The sequence below is a fragment of the Pyrus communis genome, chromosome 8 (assembly GCF_041283825.1).
Source record: "Pyrus communis isolate YQ-2024b chromosome 8, ASM4128382v1, whole genome shotgun sequence".
NCBI lineage: Eukaryota > Viridiplantae > Streptophyta > Magnoliopsida > Rosales > Rosaceae > Pyrus > Pyrus communis.
In genome coordinates this window covers 22,797,857-22,813,092 of record NC_142572.1, presented here as the reverse complement: position 1 = coordinate 22,813,092, position 15,236 = coordinate 22,797,857, and the positions used below count along the sequence as shown (strand labels likewise).

At 38.1% G+C, this 15,236-nt stretch overlaps 2 protein-coding genes across 2 annotated transcripts; both read left to right on the top strand.

Moving 5' to 3' along the window:
- The first annotated feature begins 788 nt into the window (after positions 1–788).
- LOC137717602 (ATP sulfurylase 2) lies at positions 789–4,492 on the top strand. The gene is made up of 5 exons (XM_068457016.2): positions 789–1,580; positions 2,546–2,951; positions 3,177–3,437; positions 3,722–3,808; positions 4,091–4,492. The coding sequence occupies exons 1-5, from the start codon at positions 1,012–1,014 to the stop codon at positions 4,226–4,228; spliced, it is 1,461 nt and encodes a 486-aa protein (XP_068313117.2). The 5' UTR covers positions 789–1,011; the 3' UTR covers positions 4,229–4,492.
- A 9,215-nt stretch (positions 4,493–13,707) lies between these two features.
- LOC137718602 (protein SMALL AUXIN UP-REGULATED RNA 51-like) lies at positions 13,708–14,526 on the top strand. Its single transcript, XM_068458151.2, has one exon. It carries the CDS (start codon positions 13,857–13,859, stop codon positions 14,172–14,174), a length of 318 nt encoding a protein of 105 aa, XP_068314252.1. The 5' UTR covers positions 13,708–13,856; the 3' UTR covers positions 14,175–14,526.
- The last annotated feature ends 710 nt before the right edge of the window (positions 14,527–15,236 follow it).

The following is a 15,236-nucleotide window of genomic DNA, read 5'->3' as shown; positions in this document are numbered from 1 at the left end:
TTGTTTTCGTGTGAAGATGCTAAAGTAAAGTGGAAGGGAAAACAAATCATGAGCAAAGTACAATAATACAACTTTGACCAATGTCATCTAAAGTCAACACTTCAGAATAAGCGGTCGAAAGTGATGCACACTATTTGCATATACTAAACTACACTATATTCCCTCCATCCCCACCATAAAAAAAAAAGAAAAAGAAAAGTAACCCCTTGAATAAGGATGTCTGATCACATCATCCAACCAACATTTCTCACAAAAGCACGAGAGAATAAGCCTCAAGTATTATGTTGTTGTCGGCCCAACACGATTTTATTTGGTGTCATAGCTGATCCTATACAACTATGCTCTCATTATCCAGTTCAAATGTGAAGGCCCTAATTGTACTAGCACTATCATTGTAATTTAGTAATATTTTTCTTCATTTATAAATAAGAGATCTCATATTCAACTCGTGTAATCGATAAATTCAAAACGTCAATGAGTGGAGGGGTGGGCTTTAAACCTCTACCCTTTAGTAACTTTATAATCATACTCAATTAGGTTTCAAAGCAACGGTCCATATCAAAAATGGACAAAGGCTCCTTCTTTCTTCTGGATTATGGTCCCCAGAGTCCTCCAACAACTTGAGACCAAATGGTAGATTTTTCAGTATGATCGTCACACGAAATGGTATACCACATGTCGTTATATAAATAGTAAGATATGTGTGTTAAAAAATTAATAACTTAAAAAAAAAAATTTACCGTTACTTACATAAAAACACATAATATATCACCGTTCCCGTCACAACTAAAAATTTCTCCACCAGCAGCCACAACCTCACTGAATCCTCGAACGTGTGGATCACATTCGGTCCAACCCAGTTATTCCTCGCTGCGCTCGCTTCCCACGAGACGAAAATGTTCGCCTCCAAATTTAGAGGCAACCACATTACACTCCCCCACACTAACCGGATCTCCATCCTACAACTCCGCCACTCCTCCTCCCTCCCCCCGAATCCCTACCCCCACCAACATGTCCCTCACCATTAAACTCCACGACCGCCACCTCAGTCTCCTCAACAACAACAACCTCGGCATCTCCAAACCCAAAACCGAACTCCTAAACTTCAAGCTCAAATTCCGAACCAAACCCATCTACCACTCCGACCCGTTTCTCTCCGTCGCCTACAACTCCACAATGCACGCCTCCTCCGCTCACCCGCCTCAGTCCGCCGTCATCAAGAGCTCCCTGATCGACCCCGACGGCGGGGCCCTGGTCGATCTCGTGGTGCCCAAGAGCCAGAGGTTTGCCAAGGCTTTGAAGGCGGAGGCGCTGCCCAAGGTGCGGCTGACGAAGATTGATCTCGAGTGGGTCCACGTCGTCAGCGAGGGGTGGGCCAGCCCGCTGCGGGGATTTATGAGAGAAGACCAGTACTTGCAGAGCTTGCATTTTAATTCGCTGCGAATCGAAGACGGGTCGTTGGTTAACATGTCGCTGCCCATTGTGTTGGCGATTGACGACGAGACTAAGGAGAGAATCGGGTCGTCGAATGATGTCGGGCTGGTCGGTCCGGGTGGTGATTTGGTTGGCGTATTAAACAGGTTAATCCTTGTTTATAGTATTTACAATTGAGAAATTGGCCGAAATAATCATTTTTTAATATGTCAGTTAATGTTTGATTGTTACGTTGTCATTATTTAATTGTATCGTGGATATTTTGATATTTGATTTTGATCAGTTTAGCAATTGATTGTTCCATTGTCACCATTTAATCGTGTTGCGGATGTTTCGATATTTGATTTTGATCAGTTTAGCGATGAAGATTTGATTATTCTATTTTTTAATTTGTTATTTATTGTTTGCACGTGGAAATTTATTATACTCTTTTTTTATAATCACCTGAATTCATGCGGAAGGAATGTTATTACTTGTTTGTTTATTGTCCCTGATGTAAACAAAAATCAAAGTTCCCACAGTTTAGGGTTAGTTTCCTAAAAGCGATTTCGGTGAAATTAATTTTGGCTTTTAAATAAAAGCACTTTAAATGCATTTTGGAAGAAACATTAGATATGTGCTTCGTATAGGAAACCTTAAAGTGTTTTTCAATGATCCACTCATGGCTCGTTTGGATGTGCCATTAATGACTAAAAGAGCTTTTGGTGAAAATGTTTTTGAAACTAATTCTTATTAAAAATCCAAGTGAATCCAATCACTTAAAGTGTTTTTGGAACCTAAAATCAATTTCACCAAAAGCGCCTCTAGTCATTTTAAAAGCACTTCCAAACGAGCCCTTAGATTTTTACTAAGAATTGTTCTAAAATATATTTTCACCAAAATCGCTTTCAGTCATTTTAAGATTGAGACCTGTTTCTGCTTTAAAAAAAAATTGTTTAATTTGTTTAATTGTAATTTCAATTAACTATACACTCACACATGAACATGTTGATTTTTTGGCTATCAATTTACTGAGAATCTCCTTGTGGCAAAAATCATGTGTAATTAACCCCGAAATTCTTGTTACGCTAATACAATTTTGTAATCTGTTATTTTTATTTTTTTGTTGCAGCATTGAGATTTACAAGCATAACAAAGAAGAAAGGATTGCTAGGACTTGGGGATCAACCCCACCGGGATTGCCATACGTTGAAGGGGTGATCACTCCGGCTGGAAACTGGCTTATTGGCGGAGATTTGGAAGTACTAGACCCTATCAAATATAATGACGGGCTTGATCACTACAGGCTCTCTCCTCAACAGCTCCGGAAAGAATTTGACAGGCGTCGAGCTGATGCAGTTTTCGCCTTTCAGTTGAGAAATCCCGTACATAATGGCCATGCCTTGTTGATGAACGACACACGCAGGCGACTCTTGGACATGGGATACAAGAATCCAATTCTGTTGCTTCATCCTTTGGGAGGTTTCACAAAGCCTGACGATGTGCCATTGGATGTTCGGATGGAGCAACATAGCAAGGTCGCTCCCTGCATTCCCTTTATTTGTCTCTGAATAATTTGTAAATTTGCTATAGGTTGGCCAAGATATACTAGCAAAATATTTTGACCTGCCATAGCATTCTATCTACGTCTTTTCGTTTTGTTGAACAGATGTTTTTTCACTTCTGCATTGTAAGTACCGTAGATGCATTGCAAATTGAGATGTCGAAAATGGGTAGTTTTTAAATGTTTTGTTTCTGTTCAGGTCCTAGAAGATGGAGTTCTTGACCCGGAAACTACTATTGTGGGTATATTCCCATCACCTATGCACTACGCAGGTCCAACGGAAGTACAGTGGCATGCCAAAGCTCGGATAAATGCAGGTGCAAATTTCTACATTGTTGGCCGTGATCCTGCTGGTATGGGACACCCCACAGAGAAGAGGGATCTATATGACCCTGATCATGGGAAAAAGGTGTTAAGCATGGCTCCCGGGCTCGAGAAGCTCAGTATTTTGCCTTTCAGGGTACGTGAAACTATGCGTTGCTTTTAGTCTTGACATATGGTGCGCTCCTTCTTGTGCTTATTTGCTTGGTTGATATATGTTATCGGAAATTTATGCATGTGTTACATCAGAGTTCTACTAGTTTGGATCCGATGAATTCTTCCTTGGTTTTATATGGCCCTTGAGATGGTAGCTTTATTCGATGACTTGGTTGTGGCTCCTGGATACAATGATTGATTACGAGAGATGATAATTTGCTCCATTTTGTGTGTCAATTAATCTTCTTGTTTAATTATAAATTGCAGGTGGCAGCTTATGACACTGTGGAGAAGAAGATGGCATTTTTTGATCCTTCACGCGCTAAAGATTTCCTCTTCATCTCTGGAACCAAGGTATGAACCGAATTTGGTATTGTTTTTTTCTGGAACCAACGCATGAACAGATGGCATAGTCGAACAGCCTTGTTTGCTGCATAAGTCCTTAATCTTTAGTATAAGTGTGCAAACTATAACGGGTGCTGAATGCTTACCCATGATGAAATTCTCAGATGTTGCTTGCTGCATTAAACCTTATAGAATTGTATGTGCACGACTGTTGAATTAGATATTTGATCATTGATTACGAAAACCATCTCTCTTCTATATGCTCTGCATAATTTGTTGCACTTGTTTCAGATGCGTGCTTATGCAAAGAGCGGCGAAAACCCTCCTGATGGTTTTATGTGTCCGTCGGGATGGAAGGTTCTCGTCAACTATTACGAGAGCTTGCAAACAGAAAAGGCATCGCAGCAACAATCTGTGTTATCCACTTAGACATCAGTGATAAATTAACACCAGAGTATTCAGCCAAGTTAATTCCAGTTTAGCCGCAGAAAGAGCGTAGCCGCTAGCCAGATTATAACCGATGCAGCACTTCCAGCACAGGGGTGACCTTTTGGAGAGTATCTTTTGGTTTCCAATCCAGTAGCCATAATGCCTGTAACATATTAATTTTTTTTTTTTTTTCTTTTTCGTTTCTGAGGTATAGAGACCAGGAAAACATTTGCTTTATATAATTGGGTGAGTTTTTTCTTGAAACTAGTGTGAACCGAAGATCTACATATGAGATTTTGTTATTGTTGTTGTAGCCTAATAGTCAATTTGGGCTCTATATAAGTCGTCAATCGGCCCAGGTTGTTCCAAGATTGGGCTTTTGACAAGAGATTTGAGTGAAGCTTACTTATAAACGTAATGCCACAAGTATCCAAACCAATTCAATACTACCATGCGTACAAGTTAAAATCCATTGTAATTTGATTGACTTGGGATACTGCAACAGTGTGTGTGTCGTCCCAATTTTAGATAACATGACAGAATCTATTGTTGTGCTTTTCACTTGAGAGAGGTGGATGAAAATTTTCAAATCTCCAATACTTGTACAGGTAGCTGCTTATTTGCTACTGAATCTACTTCAGCTAGGAAAATTTAATTTGACAAAGAGAAATGATTTTCACTGTTCTTTTCTCTTTCTGCGCTATGTTCTTCTTTTCTCTTTACGCACTACTCTTTTCGTTTTTATTCTTAAAATTGAATAAATAACAAAATAAGAGACAATAATATTTTAAAAAAATGAGTGCAGAAGAAGAAATTGAGAGCGTGAAAATAACATTCCGTCAACAAACCCAAAGACGTGCCCGATGTACAAGAATCTTCATGCTTTCCAATATTTTATTTCTTCATATTTCGCTTCCAAGTCTAATCTCTTCAAGTTGGGCTATGGAAGCGACCATGTATGGCATGAACAAATGATCCATCCTGGGTTTGAACCCTCAAATGGAGAACAAATTTTTCAGTATATCGAAAACACGATTCGATACACCAAATATTATTTCAATCAATTATATTATTACACTAAAAAAATCCCTCCATATGTAGAATGCTGTCCTTGTTTATGTTGTGGGTCACTTATGTTGTAGTATTTTAGACTAATATTTAACTTGACATGTACAAATTTTCCCCACCTGAAATACATTTACATGTGCACGTACGTATGGTTAAGCTACATCCATGTAAACCACTTTTGCTTCTCCAGGTTCCGGAGCTGAGCTGTAATGGGGCCAAATCTTCCCTCTAATCCGGCAGAGATGGGGGTGATGGCTTTTAAAAACCTCAAAGATTTTTCAGATGTTGGATTCTTCATAGAATCCACTTGGCACAATGTAATTGGTATTGTGGGTCCCACACACATGCCGCGTAAGCATCATACCTGAACTTTTAGCAGAGTATGACAGGAAGAAAGATTAATGATCATTTGTGATAAAAACCATATATTTTTTCCCTGATTTTCGAGCAGAGCATGAAATATAGAACAATATGGACTCGTTTAAAAGTGCTTTTAAAATGATTGAAATGTTTTTAGAGAAAATATTTTTAGGTAACAAAAGCACTTAATTAAAGAGATTTGTACAAGAAACATTAGTAATGTACTTCGTGCATAAAACACTTCAAGTGTTTTTTCAGGATTTACTTGTATTTTTACTAAATAATGGTTCCAAAAACATTTTCCCGTTTTAAAGGCACTTCCAAATGAATTCTATGTAATGTAGCATAGCTAGCTAAGTTAGTTTTTTACGCCATTTGGTAGTTAAGAGTAATCTGCCTCAACCTTTTTCCTAGTTGTCTCAAACATGTTTTATTCTGTGTCCGAATCGAATCATGATCGATCGTTTTCTCTTCAGTCGGCATCATCAGAACTATGTACATCATTGATCATATATATACAAGGTAATGGCGGTGGCAGGTCTTAAGATTTCAGGAGCCCTGTGCGAAAGTCAATTGAAGGCCTAAAAAGTACTTAACAATTTTATTTTTTTTTGTTTAAAAAATATAATTTTAGTTTTCATTTGAGTTTCTTTAAATTCTAATAGCACAAATAAATTTAACAAATCAACAAATGAAAATGTGGCGTATTGTTTTTCCTTAACTATTTAGAGGGTCAAGGTTCAAATGACGAGTTTCGAACCCATCACCCAGGCCGATGTAAAGAAGCAGTAATACCACTTGTGCTTATACTCAAGTTTATAATATTCTAGGCTTTTTAGCCAAAATGGTTCATGAGATTTGCATAACACATCATTTTGGTCCCTTAGATTGAAAATCAATAGAAATGGTCCCTGAGACTGTCCACCATCCATTATTTTGGTCATTTTGTTAAAAACTCAGTTAAGTGTCCCATAGCTTTTGGCCGAAAGTTTGGGCAATTTTCAAAGTTTCGTAAGTCAATCGGTTCTTAACCAAATTCGATCCATAATATATCAAAATGAAGATACGAAAGTGTAGAATAAGATTATACCTATTTAGAAGCCCAATGATTGCCAAAGATGACCGAAAATTAGCCTGAAAGGTGACTGGTCCACGGAAAAACTGGAAAATTCGCTAGAAACTGGGTAAACTTAAACGTTCATAACTTCTTCAATATTCAACGAAATCGAATGATTCAAAAATGAAAATCATACTTCTCGACGAGATGAAGAGAATGGTATCTTTCTTGAACAGCACAACAGCCAATTTCGAGCCGTTTTCCGGCCAAACCATGACGAATTAGCCATTGAGAAAGGACCATTTTCTTTGTCTCATTGAGAAGTATGATTTTCCTTTCTGAATCACTCGATTTTGTTGAGTATTGAAGAATTTATGAACATTTAAAGTTTACCCAGTTTCCCGTGAGTTTTCTAGTTTTCCCTCGGATCAGTCACCTTTTAGGCTATTTTTCGGCCATCTCCGACAACCATTGGGCTTCCAAATAGGTATAATCTTGTTCTACACTTTCCTATCTTCATTTTGATATATTATGGGTCGAATTTGGTTAAGAAACGATTGAGTTACGAAGCTTTGAAAATTGCCCAAACTTCCGGCTAAGAGCTCCGGGACACTTAACGGAGTTTTTAACAGAATGACCAAAATAATAGATGATGGACAATCTCAGGGACCATTTCTATTGATTTTCAATCTCATAGACGAAGCTTTGAATGAACTTGATCAACAATGATCGATACATAACCAACCACACTTGAAACTCATTAGTTGGCTATTCTATGCAGGGACTATTGAAGAATGTAAGAATCTCACATTATAAACTTGATAAAATAAAACACAATATAAGCTTTTTAACTAAAATGGTCACTGAGATTGTTATAATTCCCCACTTTGATTGTTGAGATTTAAAATCGATAGAAGTGATCCTTAAGATTGTCCACCATCAATCATTTTGGTCAAGTCCTTCTGAAAATGACCTTTAAATTGAAGAAACCACCAGTTCAAGTGGAGGAGTTGAGTACTCGATGAGTATTTTTGATACCCATCTAATTTGGATACTTAACAATGATCCCCAATTAGCAAACCTCTATTAGATAACCAATACCTAAAAGACTAGCGAGGGGGTGATCATAAAGGTATAAGTTCTTTGCATATTTGGCAATTTTTCATGTTTTAAGTGTTAGGGTTATGTTTGGGGCTACATTTTCAAGTGCTTGTTGCGTTGTGCTTTTATCTCTTTGGGAGCAAATGCATGTGCTAGTTGGGTCATTTTCTGGTTCTACTTTCCACCCAAGCTTAGCTACATCACAAAAGAAGAGGACTTGCCCTAGTACATACAGTCTGAGTCAGTGACTGCCTTTGGTGACAAAGAAGGGGGTCCATATCCTTATTTTCTCTGCTTTTATCCACCATTTGCCAAACCAATCTAAACCCCAGAACATGCAAACTGCAAAGGGGTAGCTTATTTTCAAGATTGCAAAACCCTATGGCCCCGGTCAAAAAGTCTGCATTTAAAGCCTTCAAGTCCATACCAGCTTAGCTTCCCTCCTTTAATATGCGTTGTCATGCAACCGAGTTTCTCACGTTTACACAGTTTTGGAAAATAGGGTTTGTTGCACCATGTGCTGGAGGAGAAAAACTTGTGTGGAAAATGCTATGTTCACATCATTTATATTACACCCCTTTAAATACATTGGACCCCTTGCATTTTAGTCCCATTGCACCGCGTTGATTTGACCCGGTGTGAGAGTACGTAGTAGGGAAACCTTATTGAAGATTTATTCGTTGAGTCATGATGGATATTATATGAACCTACACAAAGCATGGACAAGGTGAATGAACGGCTGGATAGGGATGCCCATAACACGTCATGGAGATTGAGGAGAAACTTGAGTTAAGATGTCCGTATCACGTCATTTGTATAACACCTTTCGATAAAAATGGACCCTTTACTCGTGAGTCGTACGGAAATTATATGAACCGAAAATTCTAGAATGAACTGGCCCATAGCATGAGCTAGATGATCAAGAGGCTGAATATGCAGCCAATAACTCAGTGGCTAATGATCCAACGACTAAGGATGCCGATGCATACTATGCTCCAGTCCATACTGGAAAACCCTATGTGAACGCGGTTTTGCAATGAATGGCTGCAAATCCAATCAAGCTGTCAAGTCTTCGATCGAGTTAACTCACTAGTTGTAGTCCTTCCTAAGTTTCAAACTTTCAATCTAAACAGAAGGTCAAGGACTTGAAGCCTTACACACCAAGTACAATGGCCACCTAATTAATTGTCTGGCTTTCTAGTACTGATGATGGTACAACGGGGAAGACATTGCCGGACAAATGCCGTATAAGAGCATTTAAATGGGCAATGTTATCGTTGAGAAGCACAGCCTTCTTCTACACCTCAGAACGTGCACGGGGAAGGGGCAATGGCCCCCCGATTGAATCCACATCATTGGGTTATTTCATGCAATTATTTAATACAGCCAGGCTAGCAAAGGTAGCAATATATGAGCAGCAATCGAGCGGTGGTACCATTTTTCACTGAATTTTGAATTTATGATCGGATTATGACACTGCTCCTATTGGTATCTCGGCCATACGTACATATGATCAGTTTCTTAGGTATAGAACCATCGCATGAACCATGCATGCATGTATACATTTCACCATCCTCCCAGTTTTGCTTCATGTTACAAAAATCTTATACCGTAAATACAGGGTTCCTATGAAGATCTCTCGACGCCTTTTGCTACAGTATAACAGGATCCTTTACTAAGAAAAAACTTGTATATATGTACTGCTGGTGGTACGTACTAGCAGACCACGAGACAGGCCATTTTCCTCTCTATCCATTGTTATTTGTAAAGCTAAATATGAATTAATATAGGAATAGATAGATCGATGAGTTAGGAGATCTTGATGACAAAGCCATCTTCTTTCGTTTATAGCCATTTAATTCTGTTAGATTAACTAGAAACATCAACAATAAACAAGTGCTCTCTCTCTATATATATATATATATGTATGTATGTATGTATGTATGTATGTATGTATGTATGTATGTATGTATATGTACTAGTTTATTAAGCAAGTCTCACTTTCACTGAACATGCAGGCCCTTTCCATGATTTTTTTTTTTTTTCTTCTTAAATTATGAGAAAGCGCATTATTCTAACCAATTTGGCTACGCTCAAATCTATCATGTTCCATGAACTCTGGCTACTTTCTTTGTTGCCTAATGGAAAAAAGAAGATTTATTGTTTGGTTATTAGGTTTTCAACAGTCGATTATGATTTTCTGACAAAACTTTACATGAAACGAAAACACCAAAGCAACAAGAATACGTCCAAGGTCCAAGTTTATTTTCTTGTACGTATCCCGGCAGGAATGATTCATTGTCACGGGTGCACGGTGGGTGGCCCGGTGTTTGGGGGGGGGGGGGGGGGGGGTGGTGAGGATCTGGGGGCCTCATTAGCGGTTTAAAATGCTGCAAGCAAACGTGGATCGATGTGCATGTGAAAAAAAAAATCAGCAACCTCATCTGCCAATGATTTTATATATAGAATGAAAACATGAAAAATGATAAACCCAGCAAGCATTTAAGATGACCCAGCCCTACACGTACCCCACAGCTTCCGGCAACAACTGCGTCGTACGTAGCTTCAGTACATGCATACATGCAGATGCTGAGATATAAACATCAATGTGAATGATTCCATGGTAAATAATTATATACACACGCACGTTACATAAAAACCCTAGCATATTCACTGAAGCAATTGACTCGAAGAATTGTTCGTGGGCTGAGTCGTCCTTTTACGACGGTAACTGGCTAACTGCAATCAAACTATGTCGAGGTCCTTATGACTATTGACTTTGACTGTATCCCAACTCAATCAAGCATGGTTAATGGCAGAAACAACATGACAGTAAGGATTTTCAACCATAAACCCTAGAGGGAGAATCTCAAAATTTATTTGATAATATGAATAAGAAGGTTTAAATACTTCCAAACCTCCAAAAGGACAATAAAATTAGAAATAAAACTCTGAAAAATCCCCAAACTATGAGAATTTCTTGAAATCATGCAGTCAAATCTTCCGGCACTGAAAAATCCCCAAACTATGAGAATTTCTTGAAATCATGCAGTCAAATCTTCCGGCACTCGAGCCAAAAAGTACAAGTTTTCTTTAGGGTGGAATAAAGTTCATAATTGGAGATCAAATAATGTTCATGTTCGTATGGAGGACATATTTCTCAAAGTTGATACATCTTAATTTTACATTGGCTTGTCGAGTCGTTTTATAAATTTACTTACTAATCATCTTACATAAGTTGTCACATATTTTAATTTTTCTCGCGCGATAATACATTATTGAGTTGAAGTACCAGAACAGTGCTGTTGCGAATGTAAGCAAGTTTCTCTTTGACTAACAATTGAAAAAGTGAGAGAGCAATGTGGAAGGGGAAAGTGATTAGTCAATTGGGGGAGAGTCGGGGGAGGGATTGAGATTGCAAAAGCTGAAACAATGAAATCGAAGAATGTGTCAGACAACCCTAAAAGAGGAGACAAAGAAAACTCTGAACCCTAATTGAAACTTGAAATAAACAGCGGTCCAAGCAGAGTAGGGTTGATTGAAAACAGAGACCATGAAAATTGCCAAAAAAAAAAAAGTTGTTAGTAGCTTTAGCCCTAGAGCTAGCCTACGCTGATGATAGCAATGTACACTGGTCATTGCCTCACATATTACGGTCAATATTAATTTCCAGGAAATTTCACTATTTTCCCTTTATCCTTTGTACACAATCTTCAAATGAGATTCGCTCTGGATCTTGTGTCCGGAACAGACGGACTGAAAGATTCGGACTGTTCAAGAAACAGAAAAACAAATTCGTGCAGTTCAATTTTTTTGAATGTTTGTGAAGTGAGTTAATGTGATGGATTAATAAGGGCCGTAATATTGAAATTGAATGGTATGGATCTCTTAGTCCAAAGAATTCAGACACAAAGATCCTAAGTAAATCTCAAACCCAAAATTTGAATCAAACACCACAAATAAATAAATAAATAAGTACAGAAGAAATGAGCACTAGGAAATTGGTGGGATGTTTCTCAAAGTGAATGTACACCAATGTAGACAAAATTTGTATGGATATTATTAAAAATCATCAATAACAAGTTGATACATTTTGTAAGTGACAATGACATCAACACATTATTAATAACATATTAATAATTTGTTACATCTGATTTATATCTGGACTAAGTTTGCATTGGCAAAATTTGAATCAAGTACCACTAGAAAGTAAAAATAAGTACAAATGAGCAGTAGAAACTTGGTGGGATGTTTCTCAAAGTAAATGTACACCAACAGAGATAAATTTTGTGTCAATATTGTAAAAAATGCATTAATAATATGAAGAGATTTTTCAATGTCATCGAAACATGGGACGGTACACCATATGTAATTGTTAAATGGAGGGAAGTTTTATTTATTTATTTTTTTTTTTCAAGTGTCTTTCCACTTGTATAATGACATTATCGATAAATATTTAGAAATATGCTACATATGTTCTATTGCAATTAAGTGAGGGGGATTATGGATTCTTTTCCCTCTAAATTACTTTCCCTCCATTCCTTTCCTCTCTTACTGTCTTCTTTTTTCTCTCTTATAAAGAAATCAATACCAGATATTGACGTGACGTAATCGTAACCATTCAAATAAAAAAGAATTGGAGGGAAGAGAGATTTGAAGAGAAGAGAATTCTACTCCGTGAGAGAGGAGGAATTTTTCAAGGAGCCGGCAACTCCACATAAGATTGAGAGCTGGTGTACCCAAGCAATAAGAGATGGACATATTGACTTTTAACATTTTTTTCTTTAAATAGATATGAACGTGTAATCCAAAACCAAGAAAACGTCAGTCAAACGTTAAGCATTCACCACCTCTTTCCTTTCCACCGTCGATGGCATTGTCGGATCCACCCCAAATCCCGATGACATCATTGGAATATAAAGCCTCGCCGGCTTCTTCCTCTTCAGCTGCGTCACTGGACACCCTAGACGCGAACGCGACAACCCGATCGGCCGCTCCGGGATCTGAATCAGAGAAACTTTGTCAAACTACCGCCGACGATGAATACCCGTCCGTCCTCGGGTTCGTCCTTTCTCCGATGGCCTTCCACTGCCCTTTTATGGAGACACCAATCAGTTGAGAAATTAAAGGAAAAAATATTGCATTTTCTTAAAAAGTCACTGCAATCTGCGGCCATGTATTCCTCTTAAAGCCCAAAACATTCATACTACGCATAAATTCATGAATGTTTGAAATTGTGAAAAACCCAGCTAAAAAATTAAAAAATTAAAAAATTCGAGCAAAAAGCTAAAGGGAATTGAGAAGATCTATGCAGAGGCCATGACGGCCATTATCTTCTCAGTTATCGAACCCAGCGGTTTGGAAGTCACAGAAATGGAGGCAGCTTGTCTGCCCACCTGTTTGGATGTCATTCTCGCCCTTTCTTATTTATCTTATTTTATACGATCATCGTTAAGCCACGTTAATATTTTATATTAATTTTTTTATAAAAATAACAAGATAAAAAGCAATAAGAATATAAAATATTGACGTGACTTAATTCTAACTATATAAATAAGAGGGAATGGGATGGGATGGGCATCCAAACAGGAGGGCAGATAATCTGCCTCCACAGAAATTGTTTTAATTGAATAAAAAAGCAGGCCACGTACCTGCCTGTAATTGGCTTGGTACTCCAGGTAAAGTTGGGTACCCGGTATCCTGAAAATTTTCTCGTGGGAGAGAGGGACCAAGTTGTCCTTTGGAGGGCAACAATGGTATGTAAACCCAATGGGGTTGGCTCCCCTCCCTCCATGTCCTTTGAGCTCACCACGGGCCCCCAAAAGGAACCCTCTCTCTCTCTCTCCCCTCTTTTGTCCCTACAACCCCACATGACTCTGTTTCTCTCTACCCCCTCAGTTTCTCACCATAAATACTCCTGCACTTCCCTTCGTCCCTTTCACACAATTCCTTTACCCTCCTCCCCTTTCGCTCTGAACTCCCCAACAAACCCAATCTCCCCCTCTGAGGCGTTTGATCAAACACACAGCGATCAACTCCAAAATGGCCATCAGAAAATCAAACCGGCTTCCGCAAACGGCAGTCCTGAAGCAGATTCTCAAGAGGTGCTCCAGCTTGGGAAAAAAGCAACAGCACTACGACGAACAGGGCCTCCCTCTCGATGTCCCAAAAGGTCATTTCGTCGTCTATGTCGGAGAAAACCGAAGCAGATACATCGTACCGATCTCCTTCCTCACCCGGCCCGAGTTCCAGAGCCTGCTTCACCAAGCGGAGGAAGAGTTCGGCTTCGATCACGACATGGGTCTCACGATTCCTTGCGAAGAAGTCGCTTTTCAGACATTAACCTCCATGCTCCGGTGAAGAAAAGCGCTTTTGAAGTCTGGATTTTGGGAGTAAATGGCTGAAAATACAAGCAAGATGAAGCTGCTGACCTGCTTCCCTGTTTTTTCAAGTTTTCTCCTTTATTTTTTGGGGTTGTTTTCTTACAAATTTGACTCTGACCCAAGATTAAACCCTAGAAATTGAACCCATGGAGATAATATTATCTGGGTTTGAAATTGTAAATCTGATATAGTGTGAGGCTTTACTCACGGCGGCGGTGCGGTGGTTGTCGTCCACCAAAATGTACCCTGTGGGAGAAGATGAGAAGTAATTAATATTAATATTAATATTAAATTTGAGATGAGAAGTAATTCATTTTTTAAATTATTAATTTTTTAATATATATTTTATAATTTATATAGTAATATGTGATATACCGAAGATTCTCTTCCTTCTTATTCTCATTTATTTCTTTCTCCTCCTTTTACATATTATTTTTTGTCTTATTGTCTTTATAAAAAAAATTAATCTAAAATGTTGACGTGGTTAAACCGTAATCTTTCAAATAGAAAGGAAGGAAATGAAAAAGAAATTAGGAGGAAAAAAATCCTCCTTCTAATGTATTACTTTATACACCGATCACATTGAAAAACCCTTGTCACCTTTTTTTTCTTGTTTCACCTGCTCTTGGTTTCTAGAATTTTGTCTGCTGCGCGTGCATTTATTTTTCGTATCTTGTGCAGCTCTGTCTGCCTCTGGTTAACTTAAACAGTTTTATCCGTTAAAACTGTTAATACCAGCACAGATTTTTAACGGACAGCCCGCAGCTTCATGGGATGCTCTGTTTACAAATATTTTGCAAGCAATTTTCCAGTCATCTGAATACAAATCTTAACGTTACTGCTCATTTCAACGAAATATTCCGTTAATAAAAATACTTGGCTCCTTGAACATAAGATCACATTTCTTCTTACAGACAAGAGATTTTTCAATGTGATTGATTCACGAGATGGTACATCACGTATCACTATACAAATGATGAGATATGTATGTTAAAAAGTTAATAATTTTAAAAAATAAAATTTAACACTATTTTTATAA